Source organism: Plecotus auritus (assembly GCF_963455305.1).
Source record: "Plecotus auritus genome assembly, chromosome: 4".
NCBI lineage: Eukaryota > Metazoa > Chordata > Mammalia > Chiroptera > Vespertilionidae > Plecotus > Plecotus auritus.
In genome coordinates, this window is record NC_137775.1 from 155959934 (window position 1) to 155977671 (window position 17738).

Genomic DNA, 17738 nt, shown 5'->3' on the forward strand with positions numbered 1-17738 from the left:
GGTACCTGTGAGATAGCTAGTAAATAGGATTACTTAAAAGGCAATAAGAGAAATGAATCTGCGGCTGAGCCAGGAAGTCTGTAAGGAAGAATCAGATTTGGGAGTCATTGCTCAGTGACAACTGGAACTATCTGCTTTGCATGAAGTCAGCAGTTATTGACATCATAAGCTCTAGGGATCTTTAAGTATTAAGGAAGCTTTACTTATCAGAGAGAGATTGCCAAAAGGAACAAATGAGGACCTAACTCTCATAAACAACATTATTTTCCATAAAAAGTAATTGATGCATCATATACTTTAATATCTATTGTTTTCATTTCATTAAAATAGCAAAATGTGCCTTTCAAATATTATTTTCACATCTGCATTAAAATACGAGTAATGAATACAAATTGTACGTTATCTATGTATGACTCACAGTCCATCAAGAAGAGAGAATATGAAAAGGTATAAAAACCAATAAAAATCCATTATCTTCTAATGTATTTTTTTACAACTTTGTATTTTTAAAATAGTTATTGACTTAAATCAAGTACCCAGGGATACAATGCCTGCCTCTCCTGTATGTAGAGCACACTAATGCTGGCTGAGCACTTGGAGAAGCAATTTCCCTCTGCCTCCGCTAGAAGGACGAGGTAATCTAATGTGCCTGTATACTCACCGAGAGCCTCAAGAGAGTGAGGCTGAATGATTACATGATCTTATAAGACCATCAAGTTCTACCACAGGACTCATATATGTATTACAAAGACACTTCAAATTGCAGAACACACGCTTCTCACCGTCCTTGTGCGGCTCTCTTCTGCAATTCACTTGCACCTTTGACTTTTGGAAATGATTTAAACCGGCATCAGAAGCTCTCAATGCCTGAATGCCAACCGGCCTCATTCATCAGAAAGCAAGAGTGACAAGATTTAATTACTTAGAAACATATGAGGTTTTTCTTCCTAAAAAGGAAACTTCAACCAACCTTTCAGTAAAATTTAATATCAGGAGGTAACACAGAGATCAAGAATTTTTAAACCTTCCATTTCATAAAACAAATTAGGCACATAGAAGTAATAAGTGCAATTTAACTTTAAACACATAGTTACCATTCTCTGATATAAACAAGGTTTCTGAAATAAATATTACCCTTCTTCCCAAAATGAATTTTCTTTGATATTAATCTTATTCATGTTTTTAAAATGGTTTTTACTTTCTTGTCACTTTGTATTGTGAATCAAACTGATGAAAGCCAGAATCTTTTATGTTATTTGTCAGTTCCTCTGGCCCTCCAAATATATCTGAAGCAAAGTCTTTTCATTTATTTGATTCAACTGAAATTCTTTTATAAATATCCTACTAAAGTATCAATTGTTTATTTTCTCACCCTTGCATCCGATATCGGAAAATGCAACATCTCCAACATTTTTTTTTACGTAAAACCGAAAGCATGTGCATTTTATTGTTAACATTTTGGGGAACAAATTTTCATATTACATATTCTTTAAAAAGCTACCAAAACCTTTTTCAACAAGAAGGTAGGGAGGAGTGTGTATGTATTACAACAGGCTCCAGATCATATTATTCCATCCTCTATTTGAACCACTGTATACTTATATACAATCAATAACATTTAATTAATTCATTTTAAAAGCATCCTATATAATAAAAGGCTAATATGCAAATCGACCAGATGGCAGAACAACTGGTTGCTATGACTCACATTGATCACCAGGGGGCAGACGCTCAATGCAGGAGCTGCCCCCTGGTGGTCAGTGTGCTCCCATAGAGGGAGTGCCGCTCAGCCAGAAGCCGGACTCACGACTGGCGAGTGCAGCAGTGGTGGCAGGAACCTTTCTCGCCTCCGTGGCAGCACTAAGGATGTCTGATTGCCGGCTTAGGCCTGCTCCCCCTTAGGTGGGGGGAGGGCCTAAGTCAGCAGTCAGACCTCCCCTGAGGGCACCCAGATAGAGAGAGGCTGCAGGCCAGGCTGAGAGACGCGCCCTCCCCTGAGTGCACAAATTGTGTACACCAGGCCTCTAGTTTAGTTATAATAGCCATTCTATACACTGATAAAACTTCACATAATTATTTTCCTGTTGGACAAAAACACAATTTTTTAAGCCTTTAAAAAATACAAGTATAATGAGGTTGAGATTGAATTTACTGTTTCATTGTAAGAGTCTCAAAAAGGATTCTCTTGAATGTAAATTTATTTCCACATTTCCAAGGATGGGCAAAGTGATTTTTTCTTCTACCACTTGGAGTACATCTTATTAATAATTTAATAAAATAGTTACCATTTTTTAAATCAAATTCAAAAATATAATCTTATTGTCTTTAATAAAATATATTTATATCTTTTAACTTTAATAAAAGGATTTATATATTTTATTAAATTTAATAAATCTTTCACAGGTATTTTTTGTTTTTTGGGGGGCAGAAAGATGTATTCAGTATAAAATTAAAATTTTCTTAAAATTCATGAACATTGTTATGACCACTTCTAAACAATTCTCTTCTTTTCCTTAGTTTGGAGTAAGTTGAAATTCATACCATCAACGTAAAAAATATAGACAATGGCAGTATACTTCTTCCCTAGGTTAAGATATTTTTATCTGAAATTTCAATCAACACACAGCTTCCTGGAGAGAGTTGTTCACTCAAATGATATACATATGTGAAATGTATGCATATGTGCATTTATGCAAAGTAAAATGAGGATTAATTGGGAGATATGAAATGGCATTCTAAACTTTTCATTTTTCTGAAGACATCAAACAAAAGCCTTTTTTCAAACTACTGTTTTTATTTTGGGTCCAAACTTTAACCTTTCTACTTTTTTCTAGCAACTGTTTTAGTGTCATTTTCTAAATAGAACCTTTAATTATAATTTTTAAAATGTATAAAACATAATTAAGACCATGGGGTTGACTTTTAAAATAAAACAGAATTTAAGTATTTGGCAATATTATTCATTGACCTAGAACTCACTATTTAAACCAAAGACAAGTAATGTTCCTTTATGTGCTCCTAGTCTGGGAGATTTTTATATACATGAGATTATATAAACAGATTAAATTTGAAGTAACTATACACTAACATAAAGTGAAAAATCTAAAGAAGAAAATAACTATGTACATGTAGCACTGTATGTTACCCAAAGAATTTAGAGTTTGAAATTAAGAATGTCTTGGTCAGAACAGAGTTCTCAATTTTCATTCTACAAAAATCTCCCACACTTTTACTATTATAAAAAGTCTGAACTCAGCATGCCCTGGCTAGGGAGACAGACAGGAGATGATGGTCACACACATCTACATTGTTTATCCTGAAATTCAACAAATCAACTCCAGTAAAATGTCAAATGAGAGATGGAACTCATAAGACAGATAAAAATATGTTTCAAGATCAAACTTTTAAGTAATATAACTTATTGTTAAATTCAAATCAGCAAGGCATATAATATTCTTATTTGGTCCATTGAAACACTACAATATTTTAATTAAAATTGTATCCTTCATTTAAGAATTAATAGAAAATATTTAAATAAAGCTGAGTATAGCAATGGTGTAGTTACAGTAATGGTATTATAGTATATGGTCCCCTGTAATGCAAAAATGTATTTGATTGATAATTTAAGTAGATATATATTTAAGAATATAAGAAATACATACACACATTTTATAGCCTGCTAACCCAGGTTAAATGCAAATCTCTCAACTTGAATGGTCCCTAAACTAGTGATTACAGAATACATGTTAGTTCATATATTTTGTCATAATTACACATGGCATAATTGTGGCAGTGGAAAGGGTAGTTAACATCACGTATTGTGAATAATGGATTAATTTTTGAGTTTTATAAAAACAAGCTAATAAATTGGAAATAATATCGTTTCAACATATAAGATCTATATGTTTTGAATTCTTTGCTTTGATTGACTTGGAAGTGAGCAAAATATGTTTAAAACTGTCAAAGTCTGAAATCGACCTATCATCAAGCTCCTCAGAGAATCAGCTGTGATTTTTGTTTTCCCTAACCTGTCATACTGTTTAAAATCTTAATCAAGGAGAAAGAGAAAAAGAATGAAAGATTGAGAATAAGAAAATGGAAATGACATTTACTTTGCAGCTCTGTGTAAGAGCAATCTGCTTGATGATGGCTTTAAGACTTAATAAAAAAAACTGTCTTAAAATTTATTTGGGTATAAAACTTTTAGATTAACATTTTGACTTTTAAACATTTTAGGAAAATTAGCTAAAACTGTCAGAATATATTTGTTGCATAAGAGTGTGTGTGTGTGTGTGTGTGTGTGTGCATTTATATGCATATTATATAGATGCATATGAATATATATAGAGGCCCGGTGCATGAAAGTTGTGCGGGGGGGGGGGGGGGGGGGTGTCCCTCAGCCCAGCCTGCACCTTCTCTAATCTGGGACCCTTCGAGGGATGTCCCACTGCCCATTTAGGCCAGATCCTGGGATCTGGCCTAAACGGGCAGTCGGACATCCCTCTCACAATCCAGGACTGCTGGCTCCCAACTGCTCACCTGCCTGCCTTCCTGATTGCCCCTAACCGCTTCTGCCTGCCAGCCTGATCACCCCCTAACCACTCCCCTGCCAGCCTGATTGCCCCTAACTGCCCTTCCCTGTAGGCTTGATCGCCCCCAACTGCCCTTCCTTGCAGGCCTGTCCTGGTCCCTCCCAACTGCTCTCCCCTGCTGGCCTGATCACCCACAACTGCCCTCCCTTGCAGGCCTGGTCCCTCCCAACTGCCCTCCCCTGCTGGCCATCTTGTGGTGGCCATCTTGTGTCCACATGGAGGCAGCCATCTTTGACCACATGGGGGCAGCCATCTTGTGTTTTGGAGTGATGGTCAATTTGCATATTACTCTTTTATTAGATAGGATATATACACATATAAATACTAGCATATATGTGATTTCAGCAGTTTAAACATCAAAGTAGTTTGTCTGTTTCTCTCACATCTTACAAACATACTGCTTATAGGTGGTGCAGTCCAGGAGTGGGAGAGGGAGTAGGCTCTGTAGTATGTCTTCATTCAACCCAGGGACCTTCTGGTTCCACCCATCTGGTCCTGGGTGAAAAGAGCATTCCAGAGGTTCTAATGCTGGCAATAAAATCCAACAGCTATAACTCCATTAGAACTAAGTGTGATTCTAAAAAGTCCGACTGTTTTATTTATCCTTTTTTAACATGGTAATTACTTAATGTTTTTCCTTGACTAGAAAACTGATATTGAATGTAATTCTAAAAAGAAGTTGCAAGATCAAAATATCAGAAATAACTAATGTACATGCAGAAGTATTGCATAAAACTTGTTCACATTTATAAGGAGAAAACATTTTTAACAAAAATATGTTATTTTAAATTTGAGAACCTAAAAACCTAATACATGACAAATAAAATACAGGGGAAAATTGATTCCCCGCCCCCCCCATTAGCCCTTCTATTGGAAATTGAAAAGTGTGGTGTACATATAGGAAAAAATGATTGAAACCAGTTTTTCTTGTCATTTACTTGTTTGCCTCTTTCTTTCTTTCTTTCTTTCTTTCTTTCTTTCTTTCTTTCTTTCTTTCTTTTTGTAGCTTTGGGAAGAAACTGATAACTGAAGAGGGGCAAAGAATTAAATTATTCTGGAATGAGGATGTTCTATGAGTTGAAGAAGCCCTGTGATTTACAAAAGATAAAGATTAAATAGAGAAGCCATTTTAAGAGTAAAAGATGCCAAACCCATACAAGGTTAGTTTCAAAAATAAAGCTTCCCACTAACTACTTATAACTCTCCTGGGGACTTTTACTCTATACCAGTGGTTGGCAAACTTATTAGTCAACAGGGCGGCAGACTGCAGCTCGCGAGCCGCATGTGGCTCGCGAGCCACGGTTTGCCGACCACTGCTCTATACCAAGAGTGGTCTAATCATTAACAATGCATTTCCCTGCCAAGAAAGTACAGAAACAACTGGTCTTCAGAGACCTGAAAGGGTAGGAATGCTTCAGACTGGATGAATGTTAGACAATAAAGGACCCCAGTGTCCATCGGAGCCTACAATGAACTTCTTCATAGCTTCTAGTTACTATTATTTGCAAGAAACAAGTAAAAACAAATTTGTACACAAGATTGAACCAATTAGCAAGGTTTGGTACTCCCTTTAGGATGTGATATACCTCAAGCAGTGTTTTGTTTTGTTTTTTAAATATATTTTATTGATTTTTTACAGAGAGGAAGGAAGAGGGATAGATAGTCGGAAACATCGATGAGAGAGAAACATCGATCAGCTGCCTCTTGCACACCTCCTACTGGGGATGTGCCCGCAACCAAGTTACATGCCCTTGACCGGAATCGAACCTGGGACCTTTCAGTCCGCAGGCTGACGCTCTATCCACTGAGCCAAACCGGTTTTGGCTCAAGCAGTGTTTTTAAAAAGTGTCGTGTATTATTCATTAAGTTAAAATTGTATATGACTTATTTGCTCTAATCATAATAAAAATTGACAAGATGCCATCTCAATCCTAGCTTAGCTCTTAGCCCCATACTTTTAAAATCTGATCTTTGTATCTTGAGACCAAGAAGTTTTGAAATAGTTAATCTATTTAAAGTCTTTCTCTTTTTTTACGGGATTGTAGAAATACCTTTTAAATGCCCCTTTGTCTCTAGGGAGAAATCTGCGTAAGATTTTATCCATGAAGCAAATGCCAGATGATTAAAATATTCTCATCTCAAATTCCATGCTTTCATTTTCTCTCCAATTGTCAATCCCTTTTTAATTTGCTGTGAACAGTACTGTCAGTCTGTTTTGGAAGCTATTCTAATTTAAGATTTCATTATCTCTTTTCTTCAACCTTTGAATGGCCTGTCACTTGTTATATCCATCATAAAAAGCTGGCCAAGTACACTTCTGATTTCCAGCTATCAATTTATAGAGTCATTGAATTGTGCACAAATCCTTTTTCATGTCTTCCCTCTATGTTCCCATTTTAATTTCTTTTTTAGAAACCAAGAAACAGTGCATTTTAATTTGTAATCCCCACTACACAATAAGAAATATAGCAATAACTGGACCTTTAACAAATGCCTGAATTTCCTGTTCAGCAATAGTATAAAATAATTCAAAGACTGTTCTATTTGTAACATGGCTACTAACAAAATATGAATAGAAATTAAGAAAAATTAATTAACATACTGTTTAATGTTTGTTCTCCCTTAAATGCCAGCATCTATATTTCATGGAAGGATGTATTTTGAGTTACTAGTATATGCGTGCTAAACAGAGTGCTAAGATATGGGTGATATATATGGGCATTATCCTTATTAGATGAGCAAGATGGGGACAATACCAATATTAATTGTGACATAGATTCTTAAAAACTTTTTAAGTATTCTCACTGAATATCCTTCATGAGGCTCCTAAAAATAACCTTTCCATTAGCCACTTCTTATATATTTGGCCGAATATGCAATGTTATGAAATAAACTTTGTAGTTAAATATAGTACAAGAGATAGTAAAATATTAAGAACCATGTAATATCATATGTCTAAATTCTGGCTGACTTGGTAGCATCTGCTAAGGCTGGCATGAAGTATGAAGGATGTCACTATTCTACAGGACCTTAGGTTGTTCTGGGGAAGCCAATACAAAATGCCACGCTGGGCCATGGAGGCAAGTAACAGCAAGTTTTCACATAGTACAGAAATGTGTGCTTATTGGGTCAAAGAAACTAGAGAAGAGAAGAACCCAGCAGGAAATCTCTAAATAACCCATAAGATCTTTCCCCCAGAGAAAGAGTCAGTTTAATTATCTTAAAGATGCATCATACACCCAGCCCTGACCTAAGCCGCCCAGCCCAGGACCATCCTACACCTTCCCTTCCCCACCTTCCTTCAACTGGACGGGGGTAAAATTCACATAGCAGCTTATAAATGCCCCGCCCCCTTTGCCCCTTCTCCATTGTAGGCTTTCATTACCTTTAATCTGTGGCAGGGAAGAAGAGGCAACACTACCTCAAATTTGAGATTCCTATTACATGGGAATAGACATTGTGATTTCTGAATGGAAACTTTTTTTTTTTTTGGTGATTGTTTTTATGACTAAAAGTGACCAAGGCCATTTTATTATTTTAGAGTGATGATGTAAATTAAAATATATACTTGTGGGATGGTAATGTTACATGGCCAAAAAAATATGAAAAACATCGGATAAAACAACTTGAGTTTTGTTTCTTTCTAGCAGAAATTTCTCTGAGCTGTTAAAGGTAATGTGTACTATGAATCTCCAAAGAGGGAACTATAAAATACAACATTTCCCAAACTTATTTGGCAGCAAACCATTATCCCACTGAAGAATCTTGATATAATTTTATTACCTATAGAAATATTTAGAAAATGTGCCATTCTGGAGTAGTTCACATGGTAGGTGATACAGAAGACAGATGCAACCATCGTAATAGGTATCTATGCCAAAAAGCTAAGTGGACCTTGTAATCATAGCTATCTCAAAAACTAATTTACAATTTTATTTTCAATGAGATCAGAGGGGTTTTATAATTCTAAATATTATGAGGGTCAAAGTATCCCTCAAGTTTCAATTCAGGAACTGGAATGCTTCACAAACTCATCCAGTAGAGTATTCTAAAATGTGATCAATTTGTTATGTACACAGGACAATATTATCTGCACAGACTGGTAAAAACAACAGCAATGGCTTGTCAGCATGACTTCATAATTATCAGACTGTTACCATATTCTTCTGCCTTCTCTTAAAAATGACAAAACAAAACCAGACTTCAGTAACTATAATTTTCAGTTTCTACATCTGCAGATCCTACATACCCAACTCAATAACTTAGGGAATTCTCCATGAAAATCATCAAACTAATTATTGTTGCTTTTTATGTCTAGAATTGCAAATTAATTGTCTTTCCAATCAAGTCTGTTTATCTATTGAGTTTGGTGAGCATTAAAGACCAATCAATCCCTTTGAAAGGAAGTGCAAAAACCAAGATTCTGGATTAAAATGCAAAAAGGAGGCTTGCAAATACAAATTTCCAGCCAAATAGTTCTAAGCCATATATTTTAATACTAGAGGCCCAGTGCACGAAATTCATGCATGGGGGGTGGGGGGGCGGGCGGGGATCCCCTCAGCCCAGCCTGCACCCTCTCCAATCTGGGACCCCTTGGGGGATGTCCAACTGCCAGTTTAGGCCCTGGCAGTCGGACATCCCTCTCACAATCCAGGACCACTGGCTCCTAACTGCTTACCTGCTTACCTGATCACCACTAACTGCTCCCTGCCCCCGGTGGCCTGGTCAACCCCAACTGCCTCCCCTGCCACCCTGGTCACCCCTCACTGCCCCCCTCTACTGGCCTAGTCACCCCTCACTCGCCCCCCCCCCACCAGCCTGGTCACCCCTAACTGCCCCCCTGCCGGCCTGGTCGCCCCACACATCCTGCTTCTCAGTCATTTGGTCGACCTTCACTAACCCCCCTGCCTGCCTGGTTGTTCCATGCAGCCTGTTCAGTCGTCCGTTCGGTTGTTTCAGTTGCGACAGTCGCTTAGGCTTTTATATATATAGGTAAAGTATGAAATAGCCAACTTAACTTTTTCATTGTTTGCTTTATCTTTATTCTTTTAAACCAGAATTGAAGCCTATTGCATTTTTCCTCTGGAAATAAACTTGCGTTTTAATCAGTTTGGGCTGCCATAACAAAATACCACAGACTTGGTGGCTTAAACAACAGAAATTTATTTTCTCACATTCTGGAAGCTGGGAAAGCCAAGATCAAGGTGACTGCCTATTCAGATCCTGGCTTGCAGACACCTGCCTTCTCATATTATTCATCGCCTGGTCTTTCCTTTGTGTGTACACATATGGGCTTTTGCTAATAATACTAGCAGATTAGGGCCCCAGCCTTATGACCTCATTTAACTTTCACCTTCTACCACCAAACTCTTTCTCCAAATACAATTACATTGGGGGTTAGGGTCTCAACATGACTTTTTTGTGGAAAATTCAGTCCATAGCAATTTAGAAAGCCCATAAAACTTTTATTACTAGTCTGTTACTCTACAGTCCTAAATGAATTAAAGAGCCAGTATCTGTAAGACCATTTGTGTTTACCTGTGTTCACCATTTTCCTATAGAAAAATAAATACTATATCACTCTTTCTGAAATCCATGTATTACATACAGTAAGGCATTGAAAGTAAGTGCTAATTTTACCTCAAAGAAGAATTTCTTACCTTTGGGCCATTCTTATTAAATACTAGAGGCCCAATGCACAAAATTTCATGCAAGTGTTGGCCTTCCTCCCCCCTGGGCTGGCTTCCCTCCAACCGGGCTTCGTCAGGAAGGATATCCGGAATGATATCTGGTAGACGTCCAGTCTAATTATCATATTACACTTTTATTATTATAGATTATTATAGATGATCAAATTACCCCAGCCTAAAATCTACATTTTGTACCTCAGGATTGTCTCCAATGTATTTTTTATGATGTTCTTATTTATATTATTGCCCTACTCCTAATAAGATATAATGTTAATTATTTAAGATAATTCTTTCCCCCCCCCCAAGTGATGGGATGATCACTTTGTTACAGAATCAATTGTACTTCTTAAGAGTTCCCTTTCTTAGCACTTATCAGATTTCTGTTTCCTTGATTCGGAACCAAGGCTTTATAATTGAAATAGGATTTTAAAATAAGAAAAGTTGCTTTGCTACTTTGGTATATTAATAAACATGGTAACATTTTACTGACAGTTATTTAAGGCATTGACCTTTTTAGCAGTTAAGCATACAACTCTATAGCACTGGAATGATGCACCTCCAGAATTGCAGAAATATTTTTCTTTTTTTGGTAAATTATCTGGTTAAAAAACAACAATGAACACAAAATTTAAGAATCTATTATTGCTAAAAACATTTTGTATAATTGTATCTTGATCCAAATTGATATTTATCAAAAATACCAGCAAAGAAAACTACAGAACCCAGTGCAGAAAAATAAATATATGATGTAATAGCTGGAAAAATATTTTGCAGTAAACTAATCCAACTTATATTCAATGTTCTATACTCTGAGAAATTAGTTAAGAGGTAATATTCAATGTTGATAATGTTGGAGTTAGAAGGACACTAATTCACTGCTAGCATAAATTTAAATTTGTATTAACTTACAATATAAAGAAAATTTATCAATAGTTTTGACTTCCTAATATTTTAAAGTCTTATATTTTATCATAAGGAAATTATGAAGGGATATGAAGATGTATTCATTTACCATGATAAAATGACAATGTAAATTAGCTATGGAACATATAATATTAAAATGTTATTTTCAAAAAATATTATTAAATAATGTATGATAAAGGTTCCTGGCATGTTAAAAGTTCAGGTTATAAACTTTATATTCACTCACTTTTATAATATGTCAGTATTGGTATATTCACTTAGTTTACTATATATTTACTATTAGTATATTCAATGAACACACATATATACAGTTTAGTATCACTGTAAATTTATATAGTCTCCTTTATCCTATTTTGTACTACAGAAAATCATGCTTTTCCTTTACAGGGAGAAATGGGGGACTATCTCTAATAGTTTAAGAGCAAAAATGTTATCTGTATTTTACCTCTAACATTAATACCAACACATTGGTAGTTAGCATTTCAATATATGAATTTGGGGAGAACACAAACATTCAGTTCATAAAGGAAATGGAAAGTGTGATGTTTTTGTAGGAGGAATTACATAATCTGTTTTACCTTCATAAAAATGTTATACTGGATACTCTAGCAAGAACAAAGGAGGGGTGGTATGACCTTGGACAAAAGTGGTAGCCCAAGGAAGCATGCCTATCAATATCGTGTAAACCTGGTATATTTTTAGGTATATACTCTTCCTTCTAATTTTATATTTATTATAAAATGACATTCTTGTATATTAATCTAATTATCTCAAAATTTAATTCTTATAAGTCTTATAAATGTATTTTTGAAAAGCAAATGAGCTACGATAAAATTATTAGGATCTTTAAAGAGTAGTGAATTAAATAAAAGTACAATTTGGCAAAATTTGAAATATCTTTCTCCATAATTATTTTAAAATATGTTTTTAAAGATTTCAGAGAGAGAGAGGAAGGAAGAAGGAGAGAGAGAGGAACATGGATGTGAGAGAAAAATAGTGATCACTGCCTCCTGCACACAACCCCAACTAGGGAATGAACACACAGCCTGGGCAGGTGCCCTCACTGGGAATCAAACCAGCAACCTTTTGGTGCATGGCATGCCGCTCAACCAACTGAGCCACAGCAGCTGGCCAGGGCTCTCCATCACTATTACTTTTTATTTCCTAATTAAATAAATCCCATGCAAGTCAGTTTGTTTTTTTCTGATCATTCAGTGGTAAAATTAGGAACAGATGATAGAAATACTAGAGGGAAATATGCAGATAATTTTTTTTTAAAAAAAATTCCGGTTTACATAACTCCTTATACATTGATAGACATTTCTGAGCTCGGCTTTTGGGCTTGCCTGGCATATTCTTTGTGATCACTTCTGGTTTGGATTCATAGCACAGTACAAACTACTAATGCTTATATATGTTCATGGTAGTGTTTTGGCTATTGTTTTTCTGTGCAAAACAAATAATTGTGAACTAATGCCATGCTCTGTGTGTTTTTTTAAAATAAGAATGTTGATTGAGTTGTTCTGCATATCAGAATATTGGTGAAATAGTATATGATCTCTTACTAAACATCTTATGAATTTTGAAATTTCTTTGACTTAAAGGTATCAACTTGTGAAATTCTCAAAAATAAAAACTTTCAGACAGGGTTTTAATTAAATATACTATAAAATTTTAAATATATCATTGAGCAAAAATGACCATTTTTCAATTCAAGGGACTAAAGTAAATCGCCTTTGGGAATTTAGAACATGAGATTTATTCTGAGAATGTAGCTACACAACTGTCTTTAAGTGAAAAAAAGCTGTTTCATTCTGTTAAGCTTCAATTAAACTGTACTTTCACATTTTTAAAATTCAGAAACCTAGAATAATACTGTAAATCTAATATGTTGTGATGGACTGCATAAAAACTACCAGTAATTATTAGATTTTTAAGATCTTGTTAACATTCCTGATTTTACTTCTGTGTCATTTACTCACACAGCCCATAACACTGCATATGAATTTTAAAGGAGTACAGGCCGGGAAGGGTCAGAGTCTTATTGATGAGATTTCAGCCAAGAAGGAAAAGCCAATATTAAGATAAATAGGACTAAATAAATAATCCAAAGACAGAGCTTTTTTCTTTTTTAAAAGATGTATGCTGTATGCCAAAGTGTCTTATGACTTCTGAAAATCTCTAAATATTTTTGTTTATTAATTTTCAAAGTAAAGCAGTATTTTTATTCTCTGAGGTGATTAAAGTCATCTTCTGCAGTTGTTTACAAATAGTTTATTTGAAATTATAAAGAAAAGCATTCAGACAAAGTCATAGCCCTTATAAGATATTGAGAAAAGATACATGCCCTGGCCACTGGGGCTCAGCTGTCTGAGCGTCCTCCTATGCACTGAAGGTTTGCCTTTGGATTCCAACAGGGCACATGCTCAGCTGAGGGGGGTGCAGGAGGCAGCTGGTTGATGTTTCTCTCTCTCTCCCTCTCCTTTTCTATCTCTCTAAAAATCAATAACAATATTTTTAATAAAGAGATGTGTATATTATGTGACAATATCTTAACAATATACTCGTGGATTTATTTTACGTGTCAGATTTCATGATATTATAAAATAATGAAGACATTAGTCATGAATATAATTTCAACTGAAAAAGAGACTGGAGTCCAACCCAGGTCCCTTCAGTTCACGGGCTGATGCTCGATCCGCTGAGCAGAACCGGCTAGGGCAAGAAACCTGTTTTAAAAATGTGTGAAGTAGTTTTGATATTCTTCACTGAAAATTTTACAGAAAATTTGAGGATTTCTGTATAAGCACTACTGGACTGCCTGAACTTCAAGGAAATTTATCTACAGGCAAAGACTGTGGAAGTGCATGTAAAGAGCCTCATTAAATATTCTGTGTATTTAATATGTTCTATTTAAGAACATAAAGGAATAGCTAGGCAGGGTTCTGGTCACACCACATTTGTTTCAATCATTTTTTTTTTTAAATTTTACCTTCAAGTCTTCCATGTAAATATATATATATATTTTAAACAAAGTGTCTACATATTAAAACTACTTGAAAAAAATAATTGTCTGAATATCTTGTTGACATTTATAAAGTACTGAATTTCAGGAATAAGGGGAAAACTCAAATAAGAGGCAACCAAACAGAAACACAATCCAAGAAGCTTCCCAATATGTTAAAAACAATCAAGTTGAAGTCCATTTTGTTCAACCTACTAATACAAGTTGAAAAACATAGCCATGCTATGCACAGTATTGACAAAAAACATGTTTTGACTAAGAATTTCTATATCCATTCACCCAGTTTATTCTTATGGAAATTCAATAGAAAGACAAAGAAATAAGATCATTACTTTGTTGACATACCCAACAAGCAACGGGTTATAAACATTTAAACAAAATAAGGTGAATTAAATAATATTTTTAAATGAAAAACATCATCATAGAGCTCGGTGTTGTCTGAATAGTGGCTTGCTATAGTAATTACAAAATATAATTGCAAATATTAAATAACTTTTTTTTTCTAAATATGCTTTTTATTGATTTTAGAGAGGAAGGGAGAGGGAGAGAGAGATAGAAACATCAATGATGAGAGAGAATCACTGATCTGCTGCCTCCTGCAAGCCCCCCTCTGGGGATCAAGCCCGCAACCCCGGCATGTGCCCTTGACTGGAACTGAACCCGGGGCCCTTCAGTCCACAGGCTGATGCTCTATTTACTGAGCCAAACCAGTTAGGGCTTACATAACTTTTTGATAAAGAACAAAATTGTGGGAGTAAAAAAAAATCTGAATCTAAATCCCAGGTAATTTCTGAAAGGACTTGCAATTAATAGGATAAGTTGGTTGTAAAGAAGTCAAATTATTTTTAATTTGCATAGAACATCAAAAATTTTCTATACACACCATTCTGTATCTATTATATGTAGAGAAATATTGTATGTTTAACATTTTATAAGAATTGATAAGAAGAAAACAACATGCACATTTTAAAACATTAAAAAGAAACAAAATGAATGAATACAATATTTTATAGGTGAAATTTATGTTATGAGAAGAATCACACATGTACTTAAAATTCCCTTTTAAACAACAAATAATCTCAAAGTGCATTAAAAAAATAAAAGCTAATTTACAATATTAGTCCCTGTGCTTAATCCTGTTTCTAAACTTTAATTGTAATTGATAGTAACAACAAACATTTAGAACTCACTACAAGCCTGGTACTGCAAACTTATATATATTACCTAGAGGCCTGATGCACGAAATTTGTGCAAGGGGCTCAGCTCCTGAGGCCACCACGGCTGCCTCTGCTTCGGCCCCTGCCGCCTTGGCTTTGTCTGGAAGGTCGTCCGGTAGGACATCCGGTCTAATTAGCATATTATGCTTTTATTATTATAGATTTACTTTATCCTCATATGACTTTTTGGGTTAGTAAACTTACCCCCATTTTATAGGTAAGAAAATGCTTGCCCAGAACATCGAAAGATTTGGCTAAGGAAACAATATAGGTAAAATTTACATTTGAACTTAGGCCATCTGGCTTCAGAAACCTGGGTATACTAGATACTCAGGACACTCTAGAGCAGTGGTTGGCAAACTCATTAGTCAACAGAGCAACGATTGAAATTTCTTTTGAGAGCCAAATTTTTTAAACTTAAACTTCTTCTAATGCCACTTCTTCAAAATAGACTCGCCCAGGCTGTGGTATTTTGTGGAAGAGCCACACTCAAGGGGCCAAAGAGCCGCATGTGGCTCACGAGCTGCGGTTTGCCGACCACGGCTCTAGAGCCTTTCTGATTCTGGGGCATACAGGAAACACACTTTAAAAAATGTCAAGTGGTTCTTTCTCCTTACCAGTTTATGTGAGAAGGCAGGGTATGAGGGGGCATGAAATTAAGCTGGTTAGAGAATGGATATCATGGAGGCCAGAGCTATGAATGAACAAAGACCTTGCTTTCTGGGTCACAGCTAGTCCTCATAGGTGACTGGGCTGTCCTTAGGGAACTTCCTAGTGAGAATTCTCAGGCTCTGCCTTGGTTACATGTGGGTGTTTCTGAGAAACATCACTGACCCAAGCTTGCTCCCCTGCATCTTTCCATATAACTTAACCCCTCCCTTCTTTACAGTGAAGCATTCTCAATCTAATCTTCCCTTTAGTGGTTTTCTGCTCCCTTAGGTCTTTTGTTTATTCCTTTCCCCAACACTTCTTTTTACCTTGAGCCCACAATATACTGGGAGAGAGACTTAAAAGCATGATAAGATGTGGTAAGAAATGGAGTCTAAAATATACATCTCGCTTCCTTTACCGGTTTGTGTGTTTGTGTAAGAATATTTGCATGTGTGCACTTGTGGGACATAGTTTTGATTTTTAGAGAATATATCTAATACTTTTAAATTATTGATGTCAATTGGGAAAGCAGAATTATTTACTAAACACTAGAGTAGAAGAACATCTCCATGGACTCAGACCTGCCTACAAACGTTATTCCAGTGAGGCCATCTGATCATAAACAGCTCATGAAAATCAGGTTTCTTCTTTTATACAAACCAGAGTTTGCCACAGACTCTAAAATGACATGTAAATAAACAGTATCACATTAGCTCCATAAGCTAGATAAGAACGTGGTATTTGAACTGTTGTTCACATTCTTTTACTTACAGCCCTCATAGATGTCAGTGGGAATATGGACTGCTGCATGCTGATAGGATATTTGTCGTCCAAAATTAGCATCATCGATGAAAACAGGTTTTATTCTCTGGCTGCCTGGCTCACTGTCATTTTTTTCAGGCTATATAGGAAAATACAAAACAAACAGAATATTACAATTTATGCTAACACCGATGCTCTCACATTCCTATTGTGTGTCAAGTGCATATTCTTTACAAAAAGGAACTAAAAGAATATTTTAAAATAGAGTAGCATGAGGACATCCAATTTATTCACAGTATAACCTAACCTCTCTCCTAATTTCCTCCATGGTTGAGTCACTCCTCAGGATCATCCCAACAGAACCAGAGCTTACCAGCATCTAATACTTATCAAAATTTAAACAACAGGATACCTGTCTTTAAATACAACCTAATTAAAAGTATCCCTTTGGAGGGAATTGCACTCTTATCTTACCACATTTATATTGTACAGTTGAGGATAATTCTGGGTTTGACAACTAATGGTCCACATGACCGAAAAAAAAGAAAGTATTGAGAAATTATTTTAAGTCATGCTCCCTTGACTTTTGCATGTTTCCCAAGTGAATGAAATTTTTTTTTCCCCCCATAGCCCGGGTCAATTTGATTTTCATGGACCTAGCCCAGAATTATCCCTGGAGGATATTTTTCCATTGATTTTTAGAGAGTTGAGGGGAGAGATAGAGAGAAACATCAGTGTGACAGAGACACATTGATTGGTTGCCTCCCATATGGTGATTGGGCCTGCAACCAAGGTAGATGCCCTTGACTGGAATTGAACCCGGGACCCTTCAGTCTGTGGGCCCACACTCTATCCACTGGGCCAACCTGGCTAGGAC

The 17738-nt window shown here is 35.8% G+C and overlaps 1 protein-coding gene across 4 annotated transcripts in view; it reads right to left on the reverse strand.

Moving 5' to 3' along the window:
- Positions 1-17738, reverse strand: part of CACNA2D1 (calcium voltage-gated channel auxiliary subunit alpha2delta 1) — a 393063-nt gene that overhangs the window by 120280 nt on the left and 255045 nt on the right. For all 4 annotated transcript variants that reach the window (XM_080665796.1, XM_080665795.1, XM_080665798.1 and 1 more), the window contains exon 6: positions 16871-17000. In XM_080665796.1, the coding sequence (XP_080521922.1) occupies positions 16871-17000 (130 nt within the window). The remainder of the gene's footprint in view (positions 1-16870; positions 17001-17738) is intronic.